We start from the raw sequence: 25372 nt of genomic DNA, 5'->3' as shown, positions 1-25372 counted from the left end.
GGTTTGCCTCAACTCAACTCTGTTCAACAATAGACTGCACAAAATAATGGACAGAGCAACCATGACATCACACTTTGGTTCACTGACTCTTGTTTTGAACCTCAAGTTTTATCAATTTGGCCGACACCATCTTGTCTTTTTTAAGCCAGAAGTGACCATATGTGAATTAGGGGCTGGAGGTGAGGAGGAGAGAGGGGTTGATCAGACTCATAAACTGTGCTGACGCCTCACAGACAGCCTGTCACTCAAAGTGACCAAGCCCTAAAACACGCGTACCTTTGGGCTTCAATAAAATAGAAATGGGTGAGTTTAAAAAAATCACCCATGTACAGTTGTCATGATATTGATATTAGCTATATTTTTGTGGGCTTTCAATTTATTGAAATCTAGGTTAAGTGACTGAAAAAACTGTGGTTGCTACTGACGGCAGCTTGATTATTAAAAATGGCAGATTGCAGAATGTCCCGTGTCCCAATAGAGGCGGTTCTCTCTGATCAGTTGTCTGCTGTGTTTTAACTGAACATCTATCAGCTCAGCTAACTTGGAACCTCAACTGAGGTGGTACCAAAAAGTACAGGGTATTATCCACAACTATTTTTAGTGGAAGACCAAAAAAACAGCCGCAAGCGGGGTAAGTTGAGCCATCCTATAATTAATATAGCTGTCATGTCTATACAATAAATATCTAGCTGGAGACAGTTAGCTTAGCTTGGCAAAAAGAGTGGAAACGGTAGCTAGCCTGGCCCTGTTCAAGGATTCAAAAGTAACACAAGCAGCATTTTTAAAACTCACTCTTTAAAATGTTATATTCTTTTTGTTTAATTACAAAAACTGAAGTGTAAAATGAACATATGTTGGAATATGTCTTGGCCAGGACAGTCCTGAAGTCGGGACAGCTGTTTCCCCTTGCTTCCAGTCTTCGTACTAAGCTGAGCTAACTGGGCATTGTCTGTAGTTTTATATTAACAGTACAGACGTGGAAGTGGTGTCAATCTTCTTTTACAGGTTTTGGTAAGAAACCAATATAGCCTCTCGCCCAATATGTCTCACTGTTTCTTTTAAATTTCTTTTATGTCATATTGAAGACAGCAACCTGAAAAGGGATGATTGCTTCCTTCTCGTGGTAGCAAGTAGCAAGTCATCACTAATACATTTTGGGAACATAGAAAGAAAACAAAGGTCTTGTACTTTCACTCTAAGCTATGTTTTTGAGACCCCTGTAGATGTCAACTATAACATCACACAATGTGAGGATGTCTATTTAGAAATTTAGTTTGCAACACTGCTCATGTTTATCACCTGGTGCACTTTTACTGTGACTACAGTGTCCACTGAGGAGGAGGGACACATGTTTTCTCACACACACTAATCAATTTAGAAGACTTGTCAAGGCTTGCAAGTGTGCAGCGGCTGAGACAGCCTGATGTCTGAGGGGTAAGACAGGACCACACCATCAATTTTGGGAGGTGTAAAATAAGATTAGCATGACGAATAGTGTGATGAACTACTGATATAAGGGATTAATGATGTAATATTAATTATGACATGAGTAATGGCTAATTTATGCTTGCCATGGTTGTCGGGATGGAAAACATCAACATCTGCTGAAGTGTAAATTTCTTTAATTTCCTAATTTAACAGCCATGTCTAAAATACTTGTTAATAAACTTATTACACCAGCTGATCAAGGTACTGCCTGTGTTTCTGTTAGATTCAACTGTAGATGTACAAGAGTAAGGTACTATATTGACTTTAAGAGAGAAAACGGTACCTTCAACCTCCAGTTCTGCTTTCGACTCTCCGCCGTTGGTGAACACGTAATACATTCCAATATCCTCCTTAGTAGCTTCATTTATGATCAAAATGTGCCTCTTTCCGTCCTTTTTAAACCTGTACTTTGAACCTGCCGTGTCTCTGTTCAGCTCAACTCCATCTTTCATCCTGAGGAGAAAAACACACACACGCAAGCTTCAGTGACACTTTAACACACAGAGAAGGGAGGAAGAGCTGATTGACATGTCTGCAATGTTCTACGTGGCTAGAGTCTTCAGGGATCACAAGGCTTTGGCACATTTTTAAAACGGTTCAGAAGGTGAACATTTCCTCAGATATATTTCAGGGTGTAAGGCGCTACATTCACAGTGACTTAAGAACGAGGGAGTATTATAAAAAGTTCACAATTCTTTTATAGGAAAACACTTTTTTATACCATATTGAATTGTGTTAATTTGTAAAGTTTTGTGAATCGAATCGCCAAATCCTGCTCAGAACAAGACTGCTTATTCAATAAAGGCAGTTTTCTAGTAAAAACCCTGTCTCGCTTTTCAGACAAAGTTTTAAAGAGACTGTACTGTATGTAATAAACTAGGGGGATTTACTGGCATCAAACACTGAACATTACAGGTTGCAACCAGCCGAAACTTCTCCTGGTTAGAATTTCTTCAGTGTTCATTGTTCAGGAGGTTTTACAGAGGGCCAACTATCTGCAGAGGTCTCTTCCTCTCCTAAACAAACAGACCAGATGATTAAACTGGCAAAAAATGCTGAATAAATGTGTTTCACAATATAAAGATCAGTGTTTTTCTAGTTCTTATGTCCCAGAGGGGCTGCTAACTATGCTGGCAGACATTAAAGGCCCTGACACACCAAGCAGACAGGCGGCCTGTGGGCAATGTTGGGCTGTCAGTGAGCATCCATGGCCCTGGACGCTGCAGTGTGACACGTACCGCTGGCCCTAATTGACACTAGCTGGTTTTTTTTTTGCCCTTCGGTGAATGAAATCTTTCTGATTGGCACTTCAGCTCAGCATGGCTCCAAGCTCAAAGGGCTCAGCTCCAAAAGAAAAGGAAGTGAGGAATGTAAACAAAACACTGAAGTCAAGAGCGAGTGAGGTCGAAACAAACTCGTCATATAAGGAGACTGTTTTCTTTATCAGAAATGTTTCTTGATGGTTTGTGTGATTGTTCTCTGGCACACAGTAAATATGCTTTGCTCTTTCAACATTGGATTGTGTTGTTAATGTGCTAACTGGCTAACTAGCATCAAGACGGTCTGTCAGTTTCTCTTTTTGAATGACGATTACAAACTTCTGCTGTCTGCTGGCATGGAGTGGTATTTCCTCTCATGCGGGCACAGAACATACATGCTGGTTGGCTGTCAGTTTGGTGTTTTTCTGTGCAACTTTTTGGCCAAGACACAGTGATGTGAGGCAATGCAACAAACGGTTTTCGTTAGCACTAGTTCTCTTATGCTGGTTTGGTGAGTTTGGGCCTTAAAACGTGAATGAGCCTAGTTCGAGCCAGTGTTAGCTTTGCCGTTCTAGGCTACTGTAGAAACATGGTGGTGCAACAAAGCGATCTACAGGCTGCTCCCTATGTAGATATAGTCAGATCATTTTAAGGTAAGGAAACAATTTTTATTTTAAGGTGATTATACACTTAGGAAAACATACTCACTATACTCAATTTTTGCCAATATATCATCTTAAATCCAACAAACTCGACCTTTAATTATTACTAACAATAGGGAACATGCAATACAGTCTTTGCCCATTACAGTGTGAACTTTGCCAACATTTACTTTGTTTAAATTGATTATTCTTTCTCATTTATAAAATGATATTTGTAATCTGAATAATAATCTGACCCCACAGATTATTAATTGACAATGCATTTCCTAATTAATTGATACACTGTCTCACCATTTGACGCTGGCTCCTTCCTCCGACACTTCCACCTCAAACTCCACCTTCTCTCCCACCACAGTGTGAACGTCATCCAGCAGCTTGGTGATGGTGATTGGAGGCTCTAAACACAAACATAAAGCCAAACTTTAAAACGCCAGAGTGATACTGAGTCATTAAGAGACTGTGACTATATCACTAGAGTGATGCTGAAAAGGAACATAAGAGGAGGATAAAAGGAAGTGCAGTGGATGAACAGAGCTGGAAGGTAATAGTACTTGAGTAAAGTGAGTAAGTCCTTTTTTCTACAGGTCATGACTTAACAAATATGGTGACTAAACCCTGGCACATGCAAAGTTTGATTTCCACTCTCAAGTATAGGCTGCTTTTACAGTCCACATCAAGCATGATGAGGAGGAACTTTACCTTGCTTAAACTGGATATGACATCATAGTTTATTGTGGGATTGTATCATGACAATATCAGTATGTTATGTTGTGGTTGTAGATCATTCTGTTTAATTGGTGACTCTGAGTAATCTGCAATTAAAAACAATTAAAAAACAAAATGAGATATTAAAGTGTCTGTTTTACAAGCAAAACAAGAGTTTGGTCAGACGTAAATGGAGACTGGAATTCATTGAAAATCAACATCAATCAGAATTTATCAGAGAATCATCAATCAAAATATTAATTTTCTGTGATATTGATTTCAAACATGTCGTTTGGATCTACCAGCTTCATTTTACTTGATAGCATTTCTTGACACACTATTTTTGTACTCTTACTGCCTCTGTGGACGGGTGATGGGTGGCCTGTGTATTCGTGTGCTCATTAATAGAAAAGACTAATACACAGTGCATGTGCGTGCCCAGTTTTAGCACAATATATTCCTGAAATCCTTCTGAGTGCCACCAACCACACCCGTCCTGTAGAGGTGGAAGGTACCTCAAGTCTCCTGAGGTGGTGGGAGTCACATTGTGTAACCACATGGTACAATGCTTGATGCTCTGCTAGCCTCAGCTATTTGTCATCGTCAGCATCCAGCCCCCTCCGGACGTCTCACTTCTCTTCAACCAGAGCTGGAGAGCACAGAAACTCTTTGAACCACAGTCACAGCACCGCACAAACATGTGTGATGTGACTGCAGGCCTGATGAAATGAGCTTGATGTTTTTTAGCGTAATTTGCGGTTCCTCTAAGCAAAAAGTTAAAGAAAAACTTTCGTCTCCGGAACACATGGAGGGGACAAGACTAGAAAAAACACAAATGTATGGACTGCATAAATAATCCAGCAATGAAATCTCTCTTATTGTAATTATTTTTTTAATCTTCATTTATTTATTTATTTTTTACTATTCAGTCAGTCAGTCATTTTCTGTAACCGCTTGTCCTCGTAAGGGTCGTGGTGGGGGGGGCTGGAGCCAATCCCAGCAGTCATTGGGCAGAAGGCGGGGTACACCCTGGACAGGTCGCCAGACTATCGCAGGGCCGACACATATAGACAGACAACCATACACGCTCACAGTCACACCTAAGGGCAATTTAGAGTCACCAATCAACCTGACCTGCATGTCTTTGGACTGTGGGAGGAAGCCAGAGACCCTGGAGAGAACCCACGCAGACACGGAGAGAACATGCAAACTCCGCACAGAAGAGCCCCCGCCTGGACCGAACCCCGTTCCAACCAGGATTCATACCAGGGACCCCCTTGCTGTGAGGCAACAGTGCTAACCACAAAGCCACCGTGCTGCCCTTTTTACTATTCATATTCATTAATTTATTAATTTATTCATTGTTGATAGTTTATAGTCTTTCTTACTTAATATTTTGTTTCACAATTACTAACTCTTTCTATAGAGGTAATTACATTAAACAGAGACACTACTGATTCATGTATGCCTTAAAAATTTTAGTACAGCAAAAGAAAAGAAAAGAAAAGAAAAAATTATCTTGGCTTTCTTTTAGAACGCACCTTCTTGAGTCACCATGAAGAATAAGTAATTAACTACTTATTACATAGGAAAAGTAACTACTTAACGTGACAAAATCCAGTAACTACAGTAAGAATATCATTTTTACCTGAATCTACATGGTTTTGCTGCTAGAGCTTTGTGACTGTTCAGTTTGATGCCATTCACTTCACACCACAACACAGCAAAAGCCGAAGCTTTTGCCTATGTACTTTATGTCATTTTTAAAGTACTGTCGCTGTTAGTTTTGACTAGTTGTCATCTACGGAACTCCCTACTGCCTTCAATTATATCAAGATGAATCAACAACAAAAGACACTGATGCAGATGTTTGCAAACAGCAACATGAATCATATTTTTATGGACACAAAGTGTTTGTATCCATGAAGACCCCTGCACATACACACTGACACTGTAGGTGAAATGGGAGCGGTGTGGGATGAACAGTTTAGCTTCTTGTATGGCCCCTGATCACATAAAAGCAGTATGAGCACACAAAGTAAAGCATGGGATTAATGTAGAAGCACCAGACCCAATTACATCTTTTAAAACCTCTCAAACTCACAGAAAGTATGTAGAAGAGTCCATTGAGGTATAAGCACCAGAGTTAGACTGTATAATATAATATAATATAACAATATTTGTAAACTGTGAAATCCCAAGTAGTGGCAGTAGCACAGTGTTTGTCATTCGTATTATGCCAAATGACTGTTTAAGAATAGTATAGTATGTTTTATTTTACTAGATTCTAATTATTGCATCAATATGTTCATCACTTTAATGTTGCAGCTGGTAAAGGTGGAACTGATATTAATTGCTTTATATACTGCTGGGTAGTTTAATCTATGATAATAATCTAAATCTGTAATGTAACTAGTGCTTCAAAATAAATGTAATGGAGAAAAAAACATAATATTTGCCTCTGAAATTTAATGGATTGAAAGTACATGCAATATTCATTTCAAGTACAACTACCTCTGAGCGAAGCCAGTACTTGTAAACATTGGGGGTTCAGTCTAAACTGGGAGGTGGGTGACTATGAGCATGCTCCTTGCCTTTTTTTTCATTTCCCATAGGCATAATTTTTAAGCAACTTCAGACAATAGACGCCACAAGATCCTAAGTACCATGATAGTTGTGAAGGAAAAAAATAATCCTGTTGCTCCTCTATCCTTTTGTGAATCAAATTGTTCTCAAACTGTCTTCATCATTCTGAAACCATTAAACCTCATATAGAGGATGATTAATTTTTATTCCTACCACCTAAAATGAGGCAAAAATTGTCTTATGTTATTATTTTTTTAGTTACATAACTAGGCTAGGAATTTGGCGCAAACAGCTTACTTATAGACAAATAATGGGACTTAATTATATGAAGGTATTTTAAAAGCCTGAGAGATTTGGAGCTTTTGAAATAAACATTCAGGGCTGGAGCCTCAGAACCACCACCTCAGCTCTGCCACTGAATCAAAGTGACCCTCAAAAACTCACATATCAGTCAAACTCTAATAAATATGACAGCCCATTAATATGTACAGCACGGCAGCAGTGATACATGACAATAAACAAAACATGAGAATTTCACTCGACACGTACCCATTAAAAATGAGTGAGCCGACAACAGAGAGCCGCATGCTACTGTGAGGCATAAAAGCATTGAAATAAACAGAAGACAAACACAGACACAAGAAGGGAACAGAGCTGTCAAGCCTCTCAACGTTCAAATGACAGCATTTGCTAAACCGAGCAGAAAAAGCTCTCCCTGCTGAAAGAAGGATTCCTCCAAAGACAGTGACTCATATACCTTTGACAAAAACCTCAGTGAAGCACTTCTCCTCCCCGACCACGCACTCGTACGCTGCGTCATCAGACAGGTTGCACTTGTTGATAGTGAGTGTCCGCTTGTTGCCCACGCTCTCGAACACATACCTGGACGCACAGGGATGATGGGGGAAGATTATATGAGGAGGATAGAGAACAAACGCGGAGAGAAAGAGACAGACAAAGAAAGAGAGAGAGGGAATAATGAATAACTGCTTTCAGCAAATCCGGCCACGATTAGGTGAAGACAACAGAGTGACTCACAGTTATACACAGACACATTCTTCTACAGACCTTCAGAGCACAAGTATGTCCCCCCACCACCACACACACACACACATTTAGGCTGCTGTACCAACACGGTGACAAACATCACAGGACTACAGTAATGCCGCGGTCTCATCATCACACACAGTGAAAGGTACTGGTGGGATGTATCCCCATGGTTACAAGTGTTCACATCATCAGACAACTCAAGGTGGCAACTTTCATTCACAGTAAGTCTAATTTTAATAGCAACACATGAGATATGTAAAGCAGTAAAACATAGTGCATATGACATAAAATAGCATTATAGGAACAGATTATCCAAAAACAATACAATACATATACGGTATTCACCTCCCTATAGTTTCTCTATTGCCCCAGATAAAGTTTCAAATCACTGGTAATAAGGAGATAATAAGAAAAGGTTATTGAATGTCCAAAAACCATTTCTTGGTCAACATTATTATGCAACATTATCCAAGTGTCTTTTATCCTTTTGTGGGCTGAGGAAATTCCATATGTGCATGCACACATGGAAGAATAATCTTCCATGCATTGCTTGGCAAAACTTTAGTGAGTTTGGATTTCCTTGAGCACACGAATGGATACAAAACACTGTTATAATGCTGCAGGAGTTTTTTTGTTTACTTTATAACCTTTATTGCTGATATGCATTCATTTTTCAGGCACTTTGGTCTCTTAAACTCCACTTAATTTTGCTGGGACCATATCCTAGCTGGCAAGGGACATCAACATCTCATCAGAGACGTTGGACTCTTAGGTCGGACAGATGTAAAATCTTTGGTGGGAATGAAAATCTTGTTGACGATTTTTTAAATGTCCTAAGATGTTAGAATTTTATGTTGCGTGGACATAACATTGTGTCATTTTGTAGACATTGGGCTTTGTTTTTCATACCTCACGACTAAATGTTATTTTACATCACAATGACATTAGCATGGGATGTTTGAAGACAATGGATTTTAGTTACTTAACAAAATAACTTAAAACCAACATATATTAGTAAGTACTACATAATTAAGGTCTAGGCCTTAGACCTTGTCACATAAAGATGTTTGCTTTTTTAGATAAATTATATACAACATGTCTGTATGCCACATTCATAAGCAGTTGAACTTTTTATCTTGGTTGAAATTGAACAAAGGCAACCTGGATTGTATCAGGCTGACAAAAAAATCCTAATGGTATGGCTCTAACTCCGTAACTAACCTCAAAAATCTTAGATCTTAATGGTCACAGTGCACAGCCTGGAAGAACCTCCTGGGAGGCTCTGTTCAGGGCAAAAAAAAAAGTCCTCTCTCCCACAGTAACTGTCTTCATCAAAACAGGAAGAGGACAGCCTTAATTTCAATGAACAGTATTAAGCTTCTCAAAATGGCAGATGGTGGAGTCATTGAAAAAATACCACTCGCTGTAACAGCTGTAGCCTCTTCAATAAAACACCAAAAGAAGCCTTTGAAGGAGGAGGGGGAAAGAGCAAAGATGAGAGCGAGAGACACTGAAGAGAGCTCAGCAGGCTAAAGAGCCTCAAAACTAACATTTATATCTACTGTTAGTCACAAAGTCTGTTTGTTTCTAAAGATTTCTGAATTAAAACAATTGTTGTGACTCATTTCAGAGAATCAATGTGCAGTGTCATGGTGTAATAAGTTTCCAGAGCAGTTACAAAACTATATTATCAAGTCTTGCTAAACGGAGACCATCTATTATGCTTGTTAGTCAAGCCATTTTCAAGTTGCTCTTAAAGGTATACTATGCAAGAATTGTCAGTTACTGTTTGTAAGCAGTATCACCAGTGAAAGTGAAAGTGAAAGCCAACAAAAAATTCACTCTTGTTTGGTGTTTCACCTCACTATATTTGCATTTTTCAGCGCTGTGTCTGCCATTTTCCTCTTGGTTGTGTGCTGCTAATGGGATGGCACCTGATCGCTACCTTTTCAAAGAGCCCTAAACTCACCTAGACACTGTACCCGGGAACATCCTGAATGTAGCAAACAAGAAGAAAATAAGAAAATACAGGAAGAGGGCAGTGTGTCTGCAGAAAAATACACCACCACACTTCTGGTGGGTCATTAGTGATGATTGAGTGGGATTATGTATGTGTTAGGTTACACATGGTTTTTCATGAAAATCCTGAATAGTATACCTATACTGATGCTTTGGAAAGTTATTTCCTGTTAGGGGCTCACAGAGACCAAAAAACAGATCTAAAAGGAGAGTAAATATTGGACTTCAGGTGGCCAGAAACCATAGACTGTATAAAAATGGACAAAGCCACCATGATATCATCCACTGGTTTGTGGACTCCTGTTCTGAAGCCTTGAGTTTAGCATGTCGGCCATGGCCATCTTGGATTTTTGGCGCTAAAAGTGACCATATTTGGACGACAGGGTGGGACTGAGGAGGAGCAAGGGGTGGATCTGACTGCGAACCGCCAACCACCTTACCACCTACCATGCTGATCATAACAACTTTAAAAGGCTGCAATGTCCCCTAGAGGCAAAACATCAGTTCATTTAGGTTTAAATTGACATTAAGGCTTACAGAGAGGTAGGTTTGGGAGCATGCTGATTTTGGTTACTTAACTTGTCCTCTACCTGCCTAAATTACTGTCCATGTTTTTGTAGCATTTAAACTATAGGTAACAATTTGCATGGCGTCGTGGAGCAGCTAAGGCCCCACTGCTTAAGTCATATGATTTTAAATGTCATTGTTTAAATGTTTTTTACTACATGTATGGTCACTTTGTAAAAACTGTAGTAATGTAGTATTACTGCACTAGAATACTCCCTCAACATCACATTGGAACAGACACAAACTGCTTAATGCACTATCTGTGCATTAAATGGTGGCAATTTGCTTACTTGGCTGATGGTTTGATTTCCTGTCCGTTTTTGAGCCACTTGATTGGAGCATTGGGGTCGGTCAATTCCACTGTGAGCTGGATCTTCTTACCCTTGTCCACTGAGTAGGCTGGATCCAGCTTTCTCAGGAAAGCTGAGAAGAAAGTATCCAGTTAGTGTAGTTCAACCACTACTTTAACAGCCAAATAATCTATAAGTGCCAACCCGCAGTGAGCATATGCTAACACACATTCCACCTGTTGTCCCTGCAATATAACTTCCCCCCTGAGGCCTTTAAATGCTGGAAGTATTTACAGCCTACTGCATTAAAGAGCTCTGGTTTCCCACCTGCTGCCTCACTCTTAGTGCACAGTCTGCACTTGCTTCATAACACCTCTCCTGTCTCTTCCCTCGCTCCTCACCGTCACTCTTCTTGGGCTCCACCTTCTTCATCTTCTTCAGCCTCTTCAGCATGCCCCTCAGATCTGTGATGCCATACTCGAAGGCAATCTTCTCGTAGTCACATGGCTTGGCATTTTTCAAGATTTCCCATACATCTACTTCTTCCACTACAGTCTCCTTTTGTTTCTTCTCCCTTAGCATGCGTGATTGACATAAAACCAAGAGATAGCCACATTTAACAGATCCCAAATTAATGCTAGTTTGTTGGTGGCTGATATAGATAATCCTACCTTTTCTTGAGCAGGGCACTGAAGTCCAGATCACCAGCATCCTCACCTGCATCTCCACTAGTATCAAAAGAAACGAGATTTAGGAGCATTAATCTTGGTGTCTTTACTGTACAAATATGTACTCTTGACAACAGTGGTAAAATCTGAAAAGAAAAAAAATGTATATTCATGTTAGAATATCCTCTTTTATTCTACATTACACAGAGCTATAAATACATGCAGAAATTACAAGACAATTATAAACCCAACAAAGACAACATGAACAAATACAAAAGCGCACAGTGGAGTTCTAATGAATTAGTGGCAGTAGTTAAAGCGTACCATTTTTTTTCATCCTGTGTTTGATGCAAAAATAGGATGAGTGAGAACATAGAGCAGAGTGTTTGATGAGGACTACAAGCTACCATCATGCCCTAAATTCAAGTGACAGAGAGAAATAGACCCTTTGCACAGCAGACATTTTGACATGTGATTGCAGGAAAAGCACAGGTTTGTTTAATTACATTAATGATAGCTGCATTCCACCTAAAGGATGCTTAGAGGAGACCTTGATATTGTCCGTGCTGGCCCATTGTAATAGCTTACCTGAAAATCCAAAGAAACTATAACAAGTCAAAATGTCTGCTGTGGAAAAGGTCCATTAGCCACAACAGACAAGCACAAGGAAGCAGCAGACATGACAAAAATGAGCAAAAGCAAAACACACACTGTTCAAACACAAACGTTATATACTGTATATCAGAGGTGGAACCAAAACAGTGTTTTTAATGTCTCAAGTCTTTGCACTTAGTTCCTATGTCAATTCCCAAGTCAAGACTGACAAGTCCTGAGTCAAGTACAAAGACCTAAACCCTAAGTCCTAAACAAGTCATAATGTGCTCCTTACCAAATGTAATGCCATTTAACAACAGAGTACAGAGCAACAGAATATTAAAATTGCACATATCATGGTTACCTTTTATATTGTATTCATTTGTTGAAACAAGTTTTCTCTAGAAAGTTACCTAGCTGTTAAGCTAACGTTAGCTGAGCATTAGCTTGCTAACTATGTAGATATTAACATTAGCTTACCATTCTTTGTGCAACTCCAAATGTCAAACAGAGCTGGGAGTAACTGTGTCTGTAATATTCCACCCACATGTTTTTCACACAAAAACAAAAAAATACAACGTATGTACAATGTACAAAATTATCTTTGGTATAATTTTTTAAAACTGACACAACAACTGTTACAAACACTAGTTCTCCATAGCTAGTTTTCATAGCAGGAAAAGCACAGGTGAAATATTAATGATGGCTCAGTTCAATTAAGTTTCCCACTGAGTTATTCCAGTAAGCCATGCACAATACCAGGGCCTCCTCTAAGTGGAATGCAGCTATCGTTAATGTTATTGAATACACCTGTGCTTTTCCTGCTATGACATGTCAAAATGCCTGATGTGAAAAAGGTCAAAATTGGTGGATATAGGTAATTAATTGTTGACGTGCTGGGAGTTAATGTAACTTGATTCAGTAAATAATAATAATAATAATAATAATAATAATAATAATAATAATAATAATAATAACAATAACAATAATAATAATCATAATCATAATAATAATAATGTCTGTTTTTATAGCACTTATCAAAACTAACATAACAAAGTGCTTTACACATAAAATCACAATAAAACACACACAGGGAGAATTTTAAAAAGCGAAAATACAACACAAAAGAAAAATATAATAACAATTGTTGAATTTAACATCAAACAGAGCAGTGTAAGATCTAAATGCAATGTCAGCAGTAAGGTATAGTATAATAATAGTAATAACAATACATAAATAAATGATGGTAAATTAATTAATTTGTGCCAAACGTATTAAATAACAATATTTGGGCTTTGGAAAAAGTATCAAATAGCCTATTTTCAAATCACAAGGCTCAAGTCACGGGTCCCTGGTGTTAATTTTTGTTCAGTCGAGTCTAAAATCATCACATTTGAGATTCGAGTTTGACTTGAGTCCAAGTCATGTGCCTCTGAAGCAAAGCTGAAATTTTGTTAGCCCAGATGTGATTTAAGGTGACCTTACATGAAAGTCAGAGATATATTCAAGACACTCGAGATTCAACAAAAAAGGCATTTTCACGCAGAAGCATATGTGGAGACTTTCACAGAGGGGGAAATGATGGCTGTGTTTCGCTGCATAAACCCTCTATTACCCCTCACATGCACATTTCCCAGTGATGAGAAGAATTCACGTGGTCTCGAGTCATCAGTCACCCTCTTGTGCTCAACAAGGTGACAAGTGCTGTGTGTGGCACACGCCAATAAATGTCTACAGGCTCGAGTGGTTGTTGTTTTCCACTGTGAACAGTTTTGGCAGCTCCTTTACAGCGTGGATTGTGTTTTCCTGGCATTGTTGAGGTTCAATGAACCCCTCAGAGAGCAAGATAAATGCCAATAAATTCTAAACCATTCCGAGTGATCATGTTCGTCCTATGGATGAACGGTTCATCCAAGGATAACATCCATCCATGTTGTCCTTGCCAACCTGTAAGCAAGTCAATTCTCCCAGGGTGATAATGACCTCGTTCCCAGGGCATACGTGTACATCAAATGGTCGAGTGAGCATGAAAACAATGTTAGCTGTGTGCAGCAGCTACAACTATTGCTAGATTTTAACCTTTGAGAGTCTTGAGTACTGCATCAGATGAAACCATCAAACACAAAATTATTGATAAGGGTGCTGCAGGATGTTTTTACACTTAGTTTGTTAAAGGTCTTTTTTTTCAGAAGTGAATTGATGTAAAAAAATGATTTTCCAATGCCGTTGTGGTATAGTAAATTGGACTCGAGTTCACACAAAAATGGGTATCAGGGGAATACTATAATGAGCTCTCTTTCATGGTGCGAGCATGTGCATTGAGAGCAAAGCACAAAATGCTCTTCTCTCTCACATTAGCCTGTGTTATTAGAAACACTTCATGTGAAAAATGCAACTTTTTCACAGCAGCTGCAGCAGGAGCTTGACGCTTACCATGAAAACAAACACTGAGATGCAAACCTTGTTTTCCTCAAAGAGTCAGTGACACAAACTGATACTGGCAAAGAGTGGTAGACAAGTACAATATTCAGAATAACTTCCATGTGTGTTAATGAAACCCTAAAGTCTACATAGTTATGTAATTCATCAACTGACAATTGAGAACATGTGCTCACCATAAACTGTATAACAAGCCTTTAAAAAAAAAAAAGAGAAGAAAAAAAGCCTAATTAATGTAGCCATGGTGATGCCACCCAATGATTTAGGGACTCCCATTTTAAAGTCTCAACTTTGGCATTTTGGCCGTCGCGATCTTTGATTTTTGGAAGTAACCATATTACGAAATGAGGGTAATAACCCTAAAGCTAGCTTGGTAAGCACGGTGCTTGTACAGCTACGGTTAACCATGATGATGGCACTGCTTATTTTTGCTGAAAAAAAAGTAAAGAACTATTCAAATAAAAATGTATTTATTGGAAAAAAATGATCAGACTCCTTAGAGGGTCTTTCAGTAGACTCATATGCTAAATAAGATTTTTCTACATGACCAAATTTTTAAAATTAAGTTTCATGAACTGAAAACACAATAAAATAGGTTAAATCTTGGAATCTGGGAAGAGAGATTTGAATTCAGACGATATATGGTTAGGGGTTTTGGGGTTTTTTTTTTTAACAGTTTGATAAGTAAAAGAGATGTAAGAATATTTCCTTTCAGCCTGCGTGCCCTCCCTCCAAAGCTTTGTTCAACTTGTGTGGTAACAGGATACTTCACTCTTCATTTGGTTGTTAATGCAAAACTTGATTTGCTGTTGGTTTGCTTATACCAAAGTTTTTATGCAAGTTAGCTTATTACAACTGTTTTAATGGCAACATTACAGACGAGAATGGCCGCTCTAACCAACATGTTGTGCTGATTCGAATGGGAATATCCGTTCTACACTTAATCTGTTTCTATGATCATTGCACACCCTGAAACAAAGTGAAATTTAGTAACGTTTGAATGTGATTGATTTGCTATTTGTGGTGTGTTTTAGCTGCACAAAGCCCACCACAATACTCCATATTTTGGCATTGATCTGTGTGTAGCACTGTCATGGCATACAGAATAAATACTGTAAGTTTGCACACATGCTTGTTCACTTCTGGAATATACATACTGTGGCATGCATGATTATGATGATTGTGTGAGATACTCTCGTGGACTGCAGTGATAGCCTACAGTATGTATTCCACAGTATATTTTCTGTGTCCCTTTGAAGGCTTTTCAGCAGGCCAACCAATCAGTGAAGCGACAACATGAAGAAGAGAAAATAGCCTGATATGCTCAGGGCATATGATGGAGAGCGAGGGCTATTTCAGACATGAAGCGCACATTAAAAAAAATCTCCAGAGACATAAGGAGTGAACAGGAGTGAGTATCCTGAAGAATGCAGGAGAAGGAGTCAGACCTCATGTATTTGCTACTGTAACACATGTTTAGAGAAACACACAGATGAGTGTCCAATGAGACAAAATTCTCCATACTTACCTTTTGGAGGTTGAGCTGCCTGACCTCCACATAATAAGGTATTTAACACACTCATCTATTATATCTCCGGCAACATATTTGAGTTTTAACCAACTTTTCACTTTTCATTTGTCACACTAACCTCCCCCTTCGCCCTCTCTCTCCTTCAGATCAGCATTCTGCAAATATGCACGCTGACGTGCTGTCTAAACCACAATATGATGCTGTCTTTTCTTGTGTTGTGTTTCTCATCTTAGGTGTGTCTTTCTGCCAGCACCCTAACGAGGGAGGGAAATTATATTTTTGAACACAGATTACAAATATAGGAACTCAAGGTGTTTGTGCAAAGGTGTCGGCTGATGTATGATCACGCAGGATGCATTTAGCATGCGGGCTGAGAACAGCTGAAATTTAAAAAAAAAACTCATTAAAAAGCAACACAGTCACAGGATACACACATAGAAACACTTCACACAAGTGGAGACCGAAATAGACAGTGAGAGGAAGGAGACACATCCAAAAAAAAGGAAAAGTCCCTTCTGAGACTGTCACAGAGACATGTGACGAAATACATAAGATGCTTAACCATGAGGGACTCCAGGTGAAGCAAAACACCAAGGCGGCAGACGCATCGAGACGTGACAGAAAGCGGGAGAAGGCAGACAGACTGATTCATACAAAGCCGGCTACAACTAAGGGATAGACAGACACACAGGCAGAGGCACTCGTTGAGACTGACAGATGCCCAGAGGCAGCGATCTACAGAGGAGCATATGGGAGACAGTGTGACGGGTGACATGTTGAGTAGACCCTTGCCGACACTGACACTCACGATCGCTTAAACGCCTCCAAGATGTTGTCCTGCTGCTCCTCTTGTACAGCTGAAAGCAGACAGAAGGAGAAAGACTGGTGAGATCCCGGCTAGGTTAATTCATTACACAGTGGGCTCGAGCAGCAAAGGAATAATGGACTGATGACCTCGCTAGACCACTAAATGATAGGATCTAATGTGTATCGCACTCACTGAGTTATTGGCTGACAAAGCCAGTTACATAGTAATGGTGGACACGCTGAATGGAAGATGACAATAATGAGATTGTCTGTCTCCAGACCTACCCTGCACGGAGACTTCGAATGTGCAGCTGTCGCACTTGTCTTTGGAGGTGACCTCGCAGCGGTAGCCACCTGCGTCTCCATCCACTACTTTGATGATGCTCATCTCGTAAGTGTAGATCTGAAACAGAGAGAGAGTAAGAGAGAGGGGGATGATGTGCTAGGACAATTAAACGAACACCCACACACACACACACGTGCATGCACCCATATGGAGTGCGTGCTCACAAACATGCAAGTATACAGTCGACAGAGTTTGACAGATATTGGCTTGCTAATAAAAACCATCAGGCAGATATTGGCTTTTAGTATTTAGCTGGTTGGTCAATGGAGTTTTTTTGACTACAGACTTCTCATTTCCTCCAGTTTTTTAGGGCACTTTTTTTTTTGCAATTCAGCAATATTAAATTCTACAGTTTTATTTTGGCATTTAGTTTAAAACTGTTTGTGCATCTAATTTACACAACATGAGTATCTGTGTCCCAGAAATGGGAAATCCATTGAATGAGGATGTTGTGATGTAAAATAAATGATGATAATAGTATGCAAATACACTCCTGCAGTCCCAGAAATTCAGTGACAGTTAAGAGGCACTGTGAGACACATGTACAAAAAACACTTTGAGAATATCTGTTGAGATTTCAATATTGAAGCTGCAGCTATGACATAAAAACAGCTGTTGTGAGATGGTAGGGGAGAGTTGATCATCTAGAAAATGTTTTTATAGCTATATATGTACATAAGCAGATATGAAAATACACATAACAGCTACTTAAAATGACACAAACCATCTTTGGGAAAAATACATTTGACATGCGCTTTGAGTTTTTAGCTTGGCCCATGGACTGTAGAGTAAGATGGACTATGCATCTCCACTTATTCCCACTGTAAAAAATGAAGCCATCTCCCTGATACTGCTGCTGCCATCCTGTGCTGGTGATGTCATTTAGAGCCAGGGTCTGCACAGCGGGGCTTGTCACGGTATCGAGCGCCTGAGCCTTTCACCTGTCCGGCCAACCTCGAGCAACACCACTCATCTCGAGCACAACAACTTTCAGTCCTGTCATCAAACCCCCTTTTAATAGCATCAGATACCTCATTAAAACCAAACTGTTCAGAAAAACAAGCACTTCAGGGTGGTATGAACTACCTTAGATGACAGAAATCATCTTTGGGAAAAACTTATTTGATATGTACTGTGATTGTTTGGCCCGTGCCCCTATGCTAACATGGAGGGGGAAAGATATTTTGGTTTCATTTTTGGGGAGCTGTCATGTCATACATTTTTATTTTCAAGTCTTCAGGCTGTACCCCAGCAAGCTGGTGCTTACACTCATCATGAACATGCTATACACACTGTGACAATCATATCATCCTGATGCTTTGCAGGTAATATTTACCATCTTCACTATCCTATTGTTCGCAAGCATGCCAACATTAGCTAATTAGCACTAAACACAAAGTACAGCTGAGGCTGATGAGAATGTTGTTAGTTTGCAGGTACTTAGTCAAAAACCAAAATATTTGTCAAGTTCAAATTTTGACCAGATGATGGCGCTAGGTTTTATCCTCTGGGAACCATGAATACCTCTACAAAAATTTGATATATCATCCAATAGCCACATGGTTGAGATATCTCAGTCCGGAGAAGAGAAGCTGACCACCAACCAACCAACATTACCATCCTTAGAGTCGCACTGTTATCATGGTTAACAATCCATGTACAAAGGTTACATACATACCTTGGTGTTCCTGTCATAGACTTCTTTGAACTGCAGGTGCTTCCCAGCCTTGCTGCCCAGGTCCAGCCACTTCCCCTTCAGCCATTTCATGGCCGGCTTCCTCGTCAGGTTTGAGGAGTCAACTTTAGCCACAAACGTGATGTCCTTGCCTGCCAGGAACAAGAATGAGACACCGTAATTAATTCAAATAGATTAGCTGTCTGCACTCCAACAGGAATTTGGCACTAAGTGGGCCACTCCTTTCATTCTGGATATAATTCAGGATTTTTATGGCGGATCATCTTGCCAGACCTTTAGTTACTGTGACACTCTCTGGCTTCTCCACGAACATGCCGCTCAACTGGGACAGCTGAGGACCCTCTCCTGGTGCGTGATCTGTGACAGGTGGCGAATAGAAGAATCACAAAGGACAAATTAAATCTGTAAATCCTGATCTGGGCATGACTCAGATAAAGACACAACAAACAGATTGTAGATTGTAGACAACAACAGGAGACAAGTCGACCAAGCAAACCACCCAATCAGCAGTCTTTTTAATTGTGGTGCTTTTACAGTGAAATGCCCGTTTACTGATCATCTGGGAGAAGTATAATTTGATGATAAAAAGTCTCAAACCACTAAGTTCCACCCGCTGAGCTCGGGGATCTATTCCTTTTGTACGGTTATTTAGCACTAAAACTGAACAACAGTCTCTCCATGAGGCAAATCTGTTGAGCGAATAATGCCTTTGCTGTTACACAGCATAAACCATTTGGGACCCTCTGATAAATGACAGGAGACCAAGGAGCCCCCTGGAACAGACTGGCCCCAGGGAATAAAGAAACTCCTCAGATCACCTCAGAAGACACCGCATTAGGGTTGACTCTGCAATCTTCTGCCACCCTGACAGAACATACGCTGAGGCTGTACACTCTTATCTTTGCGATAAAAAACGAGCTGCTCTTTTATCCGTTCACTTGTTTCTTTTGCAAGTAAATTGATGTAACCTCTGTAAGGTGTTTGCTTGTCAGTTGTTACGCTTTACAGAGAGGCTAATGTATTCATTTCTCTTACCATCAGGAGGCAACTCTGCATGAAACGAGGGGAAAAGAAAGAGAGAGCGGGAAACATGTCAGTCTGTACAGTATCTGTGCTGTGCTGTTAAACACAAGCGTTAATTGGCCCAATGATAATCTTGACTTCAGTTGAGGAACAATCACACGTTAAATCGGCGTGCTCTCACACTCCAATAAACACATATATCTTTCCCTGACTCTCACTAACAAATCCTGTTTTTCTTTAACAACACAAACCTGTTAATGAGTTATGTCTTCGGTGATCAAGTTGGAAAATAACTTTAATTGTGCTGAGGTCAGTAAATAATCTGCTTAAACTCTTGTTTCTCTCACATCCAGTCGGACATACTGTAAGTCTTACAGAAAAAGGAGCTTTATGGACAAGCAGCAGGTAAAGATACCATCGGACCACCAATCAAGTAGAGTGAGTAGGGCCCTGAGTGGACATCCATTGGACGAGAGCAGTTGCTGAGAGAATGGATCCAGGGTCACGTGTCAAATAAGGTCATGCGCCACCATAAATTCAGAGAGTCACACCGGCAGCGCCTCTTCCTCTCTGTCTCTCTCTCTCTCTCTGCTTTTATGGGCTCAGTTAATTTGATCTTTTAATCAAAAGTGCCCCTGAGGACAGATCCAAGTTCAGATGTTCAGGATGATTTAAAATGTTTCAGTTAGAATGCTAAGTGGGTAAAGCTGATCCTGGAATGGCACCCAGGGGACACTTTTGGATGTTTACACTCGTACACTGTTACACTGGACAGTTGCTGTGTTTGGTACGAGGGTCACACATTAAAATTAATTCTGGATGCTGTTCTAGGGTTCTGGGAATGGACATTCAGGATTTTTGACTATAGCCTGCAGGTACTCACTGACTAAAAAACAAACAAACCCTGCAGCTTCATAGTCTGGTAATGACAACAGTTTATAACAACAGACATTAAAGTATTCACTAACGCTTCATTTTGCGCATACGGTATTTCCTCATAACTCATCTAGAAACATTTTTGGAAAGAACAATGTAATTTGGTACACATTTTAGAGAAAATGGAGACAGAAGTCATCAGCTTGTTTGAGTGTAAGACTGTCCTTCAAAAAATGTAATTGTTACAGCGGCAAAGTCCTCATTGGGAGAAGGGTGGGGTGAATTGATGGGTCAGCAAAGTGGCTGACGTTAAAGGAATTCTTTAAGGTGTAGTTTAATTCCTCACATATGTTTAATTGCATACTTGCCTGTCGACATAATGCACATTGTTTGGCTTCACCTGCTGAAGCATATTTTACTATAATTAGTCCCAAATTACATTGTTCTTTCTAGAAACCTTCCTAGAGAATTATAAGGAATGATTAGGAATTTATGGACCTGTAGAGTAAAAGCGTATCTAATATTCTATGCCAGACTGGGTATTACTACTCTAAAATAGTAACATATCTATCCATTCCATCCATAAATTACACTGCTATACATAGAATGTATAGCAGTGTAATTTCACAGTTATTACTTATTCACTACATCATCAGAGCACCACCGCACAGAACACACAGTGTCTCAAACTCCTTCGATCTCATGTTGTACGTACAGGAAACTCATCGGAATTATGAGCATCATCACACTGCACTGTAAAATAATCCAGTAGTAGTATATTGTAGTATATCTACATATCACACAAACACACATGATATATGCCCAGCATGTGTATGGATATATCACTTTTTCTTAACCAGATCTCGTCAGTTCATTTCACACTCACATTTCAACACTCTCTTGGATGCTTTGGTGGAAGCAATATAACCACTTTAATCACTTTGGGTTTTTTTTATCTCTGTCATAAACTTCTCTGTTATCTGTTATATTTGTATTTTATTTACTTATTTTACCGTCAACTTGTTTCATCTGACAGTTTATCTGACGAATTAGCTGTGACTTGAGCTGCTTTCAAGTTGTGTCTTTGCATCGTTTTCATCCTTTTCTTTTACAGCCCTTTATCTTTCTACTGTGATGCACTTTGTCACTTTTGTTTGCTACATATATATATTATTGTAATTGTGATTATACTCAATGTCCAGAAATCTTTGAGGCTATATCTCTGCAAAAAAAGATCATGGTAATATGCAATAATGATCCCCTCTGCTGAGTGACAGCGTTTGATGTTAAGCAACAATGATAGCTGTCATCAGATCACTCCCAGGCTTCTTCGGAGGAATGCTTTCAGTCTGTCACACTAAGTAACAGATTTCCATGTCCACTAACACCCACAGTGGTTGACACAAAGCAAGCAGAAAAACAGAGAGCACAAGCAGGCTGGGAAGTAGTGTGCTGTGTCTTTTCCTTACCGTCCCTAGGCTCATTGTTCGCTGAGTGAAAAAAAGCAGTTGGCACATGGAAATTAGTCATGGGGACAATGTAGGGTTAAAAGTCCTAAGACTGCAGAAATGTGTGTGTGAGTTTTGGTTTTTCTGTTACATACCCACTCTGTGAAGACAATTTTAACTTGAGAGGAGAAAGTCCAGTTGAGCAGTGTAGAACCATGTATCAAGATTTAAGACTCCTTAAGAGTACCTCCTGCTTTTCTTTTGTATGTACCAATATTGCCATTATACCAGAATTGTAGCGTGTGTGTGTGTGTGTGTGTGTGTGTGTGTGTGTGTGTGTGCGTGTGTGCGTGTGTGTGTGTGTGTGTGCGTGCGTGTGTGATTATGAATGAAAAAGATGTTCATCAAAGATTGGCTTCAAGACGATGCATAAGCCTATTCACTGAGACAACTACATTATCTTTATACGGAAACTGAGAAAACACATGCGCGTGTGTGTGTGCACGCGCGCACACACATACATACATACATACATACATACACACACACACGCACACACGCACAAATGACAAAGCAGAGTGCTTACCTACAGCAGGCTGGGCATCTGTTAATGAAGAATAAGCACAGGTTAAGCAAAGGAGCTGGCCCAAATGAGTGGTAATGCAGATATAATGCAGTACGAGTGTTTCATACTTAAGCAGACTGAACATAAACACACACAAGTATGACAAAGTAAAGCTTAGCCATGGCTCTGTGACTTATATTGGTCATTTTAGAAATAAATCGATGTGTTTAATTTAACAGATGAGTGAAGCCACAATGAGCTCACACACACAAAACTATTTAGCCAGGACAGTGCCTACCCTCTACAGCAGGCTGCATCCTTGTCACAACAAAATAATGTAAAGGGGCACAGTAGCCATTTAAAACAATAATTGCCAGGAAAAACAACGTAATGAACCCCTGCAATTACTCAAAATATAGTGGTGTTCCTGTTACCAGTCTGCATTCAAACTGTGATAAAATATCTGAATAAGTTTTACTTTTTATTACTGTTTTTTTCATGCCAGGCAAAGTTACTGTTCTCTTGAGATATGAACAAAGTATAATTCTTAACCTTGTTTATGTTTGTGGAATTGTTTATATTTTGGATTTTGTGGATTCTGTTAAGTGGTATATTTATACTTGCACCTTTATTGATATCCTATATTTGACTCTTTATATTTGCACTCTTTCCTTCTAAGTACTGCAACAGCTGCACAACATTTCTCCCTCGGGAGAAATAAAGTTCTATCCTATCTTATCTTTAGACTGCTGCACTGACTGCAGTTGATTCCTTGACTCCAATACTTGTTCTGGGACCCCAAAATCAGACAGGATGCAAATTATTGCCACAGAAGTTTAGAAGATTACCAGTTGAAATTCCAGGATTTTATGTACTCACAGTTTCAGGTCAATGACTGTCTATAAAGATGGACGACTTAACAGCTCCCCAAAAGTGAAGCCAAAACATTGCAACTGCCCCTGGTAACTGGCTGTAGTATAGGTCATAAAAGATCAAAGTACATGTCATACACATTTTTCAAATAGGGTTTGTGTCATTTTAGGTAGTTAGTTATTTGATGGTATAAAAAGGGAGGCTTGACGTCATGATTAACAGCCGTGTCTGTCAATCACTGTGTTTGCAATCAATAACGCTGCTCATAATTGGGTTGGACAGGCGTATTTTTGGGCACTTTTTGCTGTAGCTCTACTTCATGATTGCTACCACACAGTCTGGCTAAAAAAACATAAGATAGCAGTGGCCATAAAACAGGATTTTTTTAGCTTCATTTTTGTACAGTGGGAGAAAGTGAAGACCAATTGTCCATATTTGATGGAGTTTGCGGTTCAGCGTGCCGAGATGCCATCAAAACATTTGAAAGAATTGCTATACTACATGCCTGTTGCATATTTAAAAACAAATGCATGAAATGTGGAAGGATTATTGAAATTGACATTGTTATTTTTTAAATGATATCCAGCTCTAAACACTATGTTTCTAACAATTACAAAGTCTCTGATCTATGTTATGCTTCACAAGCCATATCTTCTGGGCTTCAAATTATAAACATTGCTTCATTTCAACATGGCAGGAGCTGTGAAGAAGCTAAAGCAGGTTCAACAAAAGGTCGGGGAGCTAAGAGCAGACTAAGTTCTTGAATGTTATTTTAGCTTTTTTATTGATCTTTGATTAAAATAGATTATTTTGGTATATTGCTGTTCCCCTTCAAAGCCAGCGCCTGAGCAAAAATGAGCAGCAGCATTACTATAACTCACCACTCTGCCTCGTCATTGCACCTGCACAAACACACACATTTAATCACTCTCAGCGCGCCACTTAAAGTCTATGCAATAATTCATCTCGAGTGATAGTGAGCACGTACACGCTGAAACACACACACAGAGACGTGTAGAACTTTCTCACTTGTACTATGCTTCATATAATGAATTGACATTTAATCCAACGAGGGGAACTTAAACTGTAAACATTCACAAAGAGACTCTACACGTAATGCACAAAAAATATGTTTTACTCTCTCAAGGGATTCATTATGCATTACTGAATGTGTGCCACTAACAGAGGAAATCTTCATAAACATACATACACATGCACATTATTCAGTCTGATCAGCACACATACAGTACATACATCTCACATATGTAGCCTCTCCACCGTGGGCTGCTACACCCACACACAATTATTTCACACATTTAGCTGAATGCATTACCCTCAGCTATGGATTGGACTTGAAAGGTCAGGATTTTCAGGCATACGGGGAAGTGAAATGAGAGGAGCAATCTGCCATTCTGAATCTATCTCAGGCTTCTTTCTCACACATACAAAACAGTATCATCATGCGACACACAATAGGTCAAGAAGCACGGTGACGCTCAGTGACAAACTGATCATGAAGTCAGAAACACACACGAAAAATCCAAAGAACAGCAAATCTCTGGCAAATGTCACACAAAACTAGCTAGGATGTCCATGTCAGTTCTCCTGTATGTCAGGCACTGTGTTGACGATTGGATCACTACTTGGTCACTGTATCAGAGTATTTTAAGATGACACATGATTAAAAGGGACCTGCTTTTCCTTATTTTCTGTCGTATATGCATATAATTGCTGTATTCAATTCATGCTGTGTTTACAAAATGGGAGGCTGTGTACACGAAGACGTGAACTTGGGGCACTCGGGAAATTTCCACCTAAAAGGTCAAGAATACCACAAAAGGGGGGCATTCATATGAACACGTAAAAAATGACCCCGTTTG

At 39.6% G+C, this 25372-nt stretch overlaps 1 protein-coding gene across 2 annotated transcripts in view; it reads right to left on the bottom strand.

Moving 5' to 3' along the window:
• The window catches only part of mybpc2a (myosin binding protein Ca), a 45783-nt gene that overhangs the window by 18422 nt on the left and 1989 nt on the right, over positions 1 to 25372 (bottom strand). Inside the window, exons 1-12 of one of the 2 annotated variants that reach the window (XM_088091010.1) lie at positions 22076 to 22151; positions 19743 to 19757; positions 18981 to 19064; positions 18690 to 18838; positions 16951 to 17068; positions 16667 to 16715; positions 11298 to 11354; positions 11028 to 11200; positions 10627 to 10759; positions 7458 to 7582; positions 3701 to 3806; positions 1772 to 1941 (exon numbers count right to left, since the gene is read on the bottom strand). In XM_088091010.1, the coding sequence (XP_087947136.1) occupies positions 1772 to 1941; positions 3701 to 3806; positions 7458 to 7582; positions 10627 to 10759; positions 11028 to 11200; positions 11298 to 11354; positions 16667 to 16715; positions 16951 to 17068; positions 18690 to 18838; positions 18981 to 19064; positions 19743 to 19757; positions 22076 to 22136 (1240 nt within the window). In that variant the 5' untranslated portion in view covers positions 22137 to 22151. Of the gene's footprint in view, positions 1 to 1771; positions 1942 to 3700; positions 3807 to 7457; positions 7583 to 10626; positions 10760 to 11027; positions 11201 to 11297; positions 11355 to 16666; positions 16716 to 16950; positions 17069 to 18689; positions 18839 to 18980; positions 19065 to 19742; positions 19758 to 22075; positions 22152 to 25372 lie in introns of those variants that run through there. The other variant, XM_088091011.1, reaches the window with a different exon arrangement.

Source organism: Plectropomus leopardus, chromosome 18 (genome assembly GCF_026936395.1).
Source record: "Plectropomus leopardus strain MGB_pleo_1.0 chromosome 18, ASM2693639v1, whole genome shotgun sequence".
Taxonomy (NCBI): domain Eukaryota; kingdom Metazoa; phylum Chordata; class Actinopteri; order Perciformes; family Serranidae; genus Plectropomus; species Plectropomus leopardus.
The sequence above is the reverse complement of the archived record's forward strand: the minus strand, read 5'-3'. Positions and strand labels throughout refer to the sequence as shown.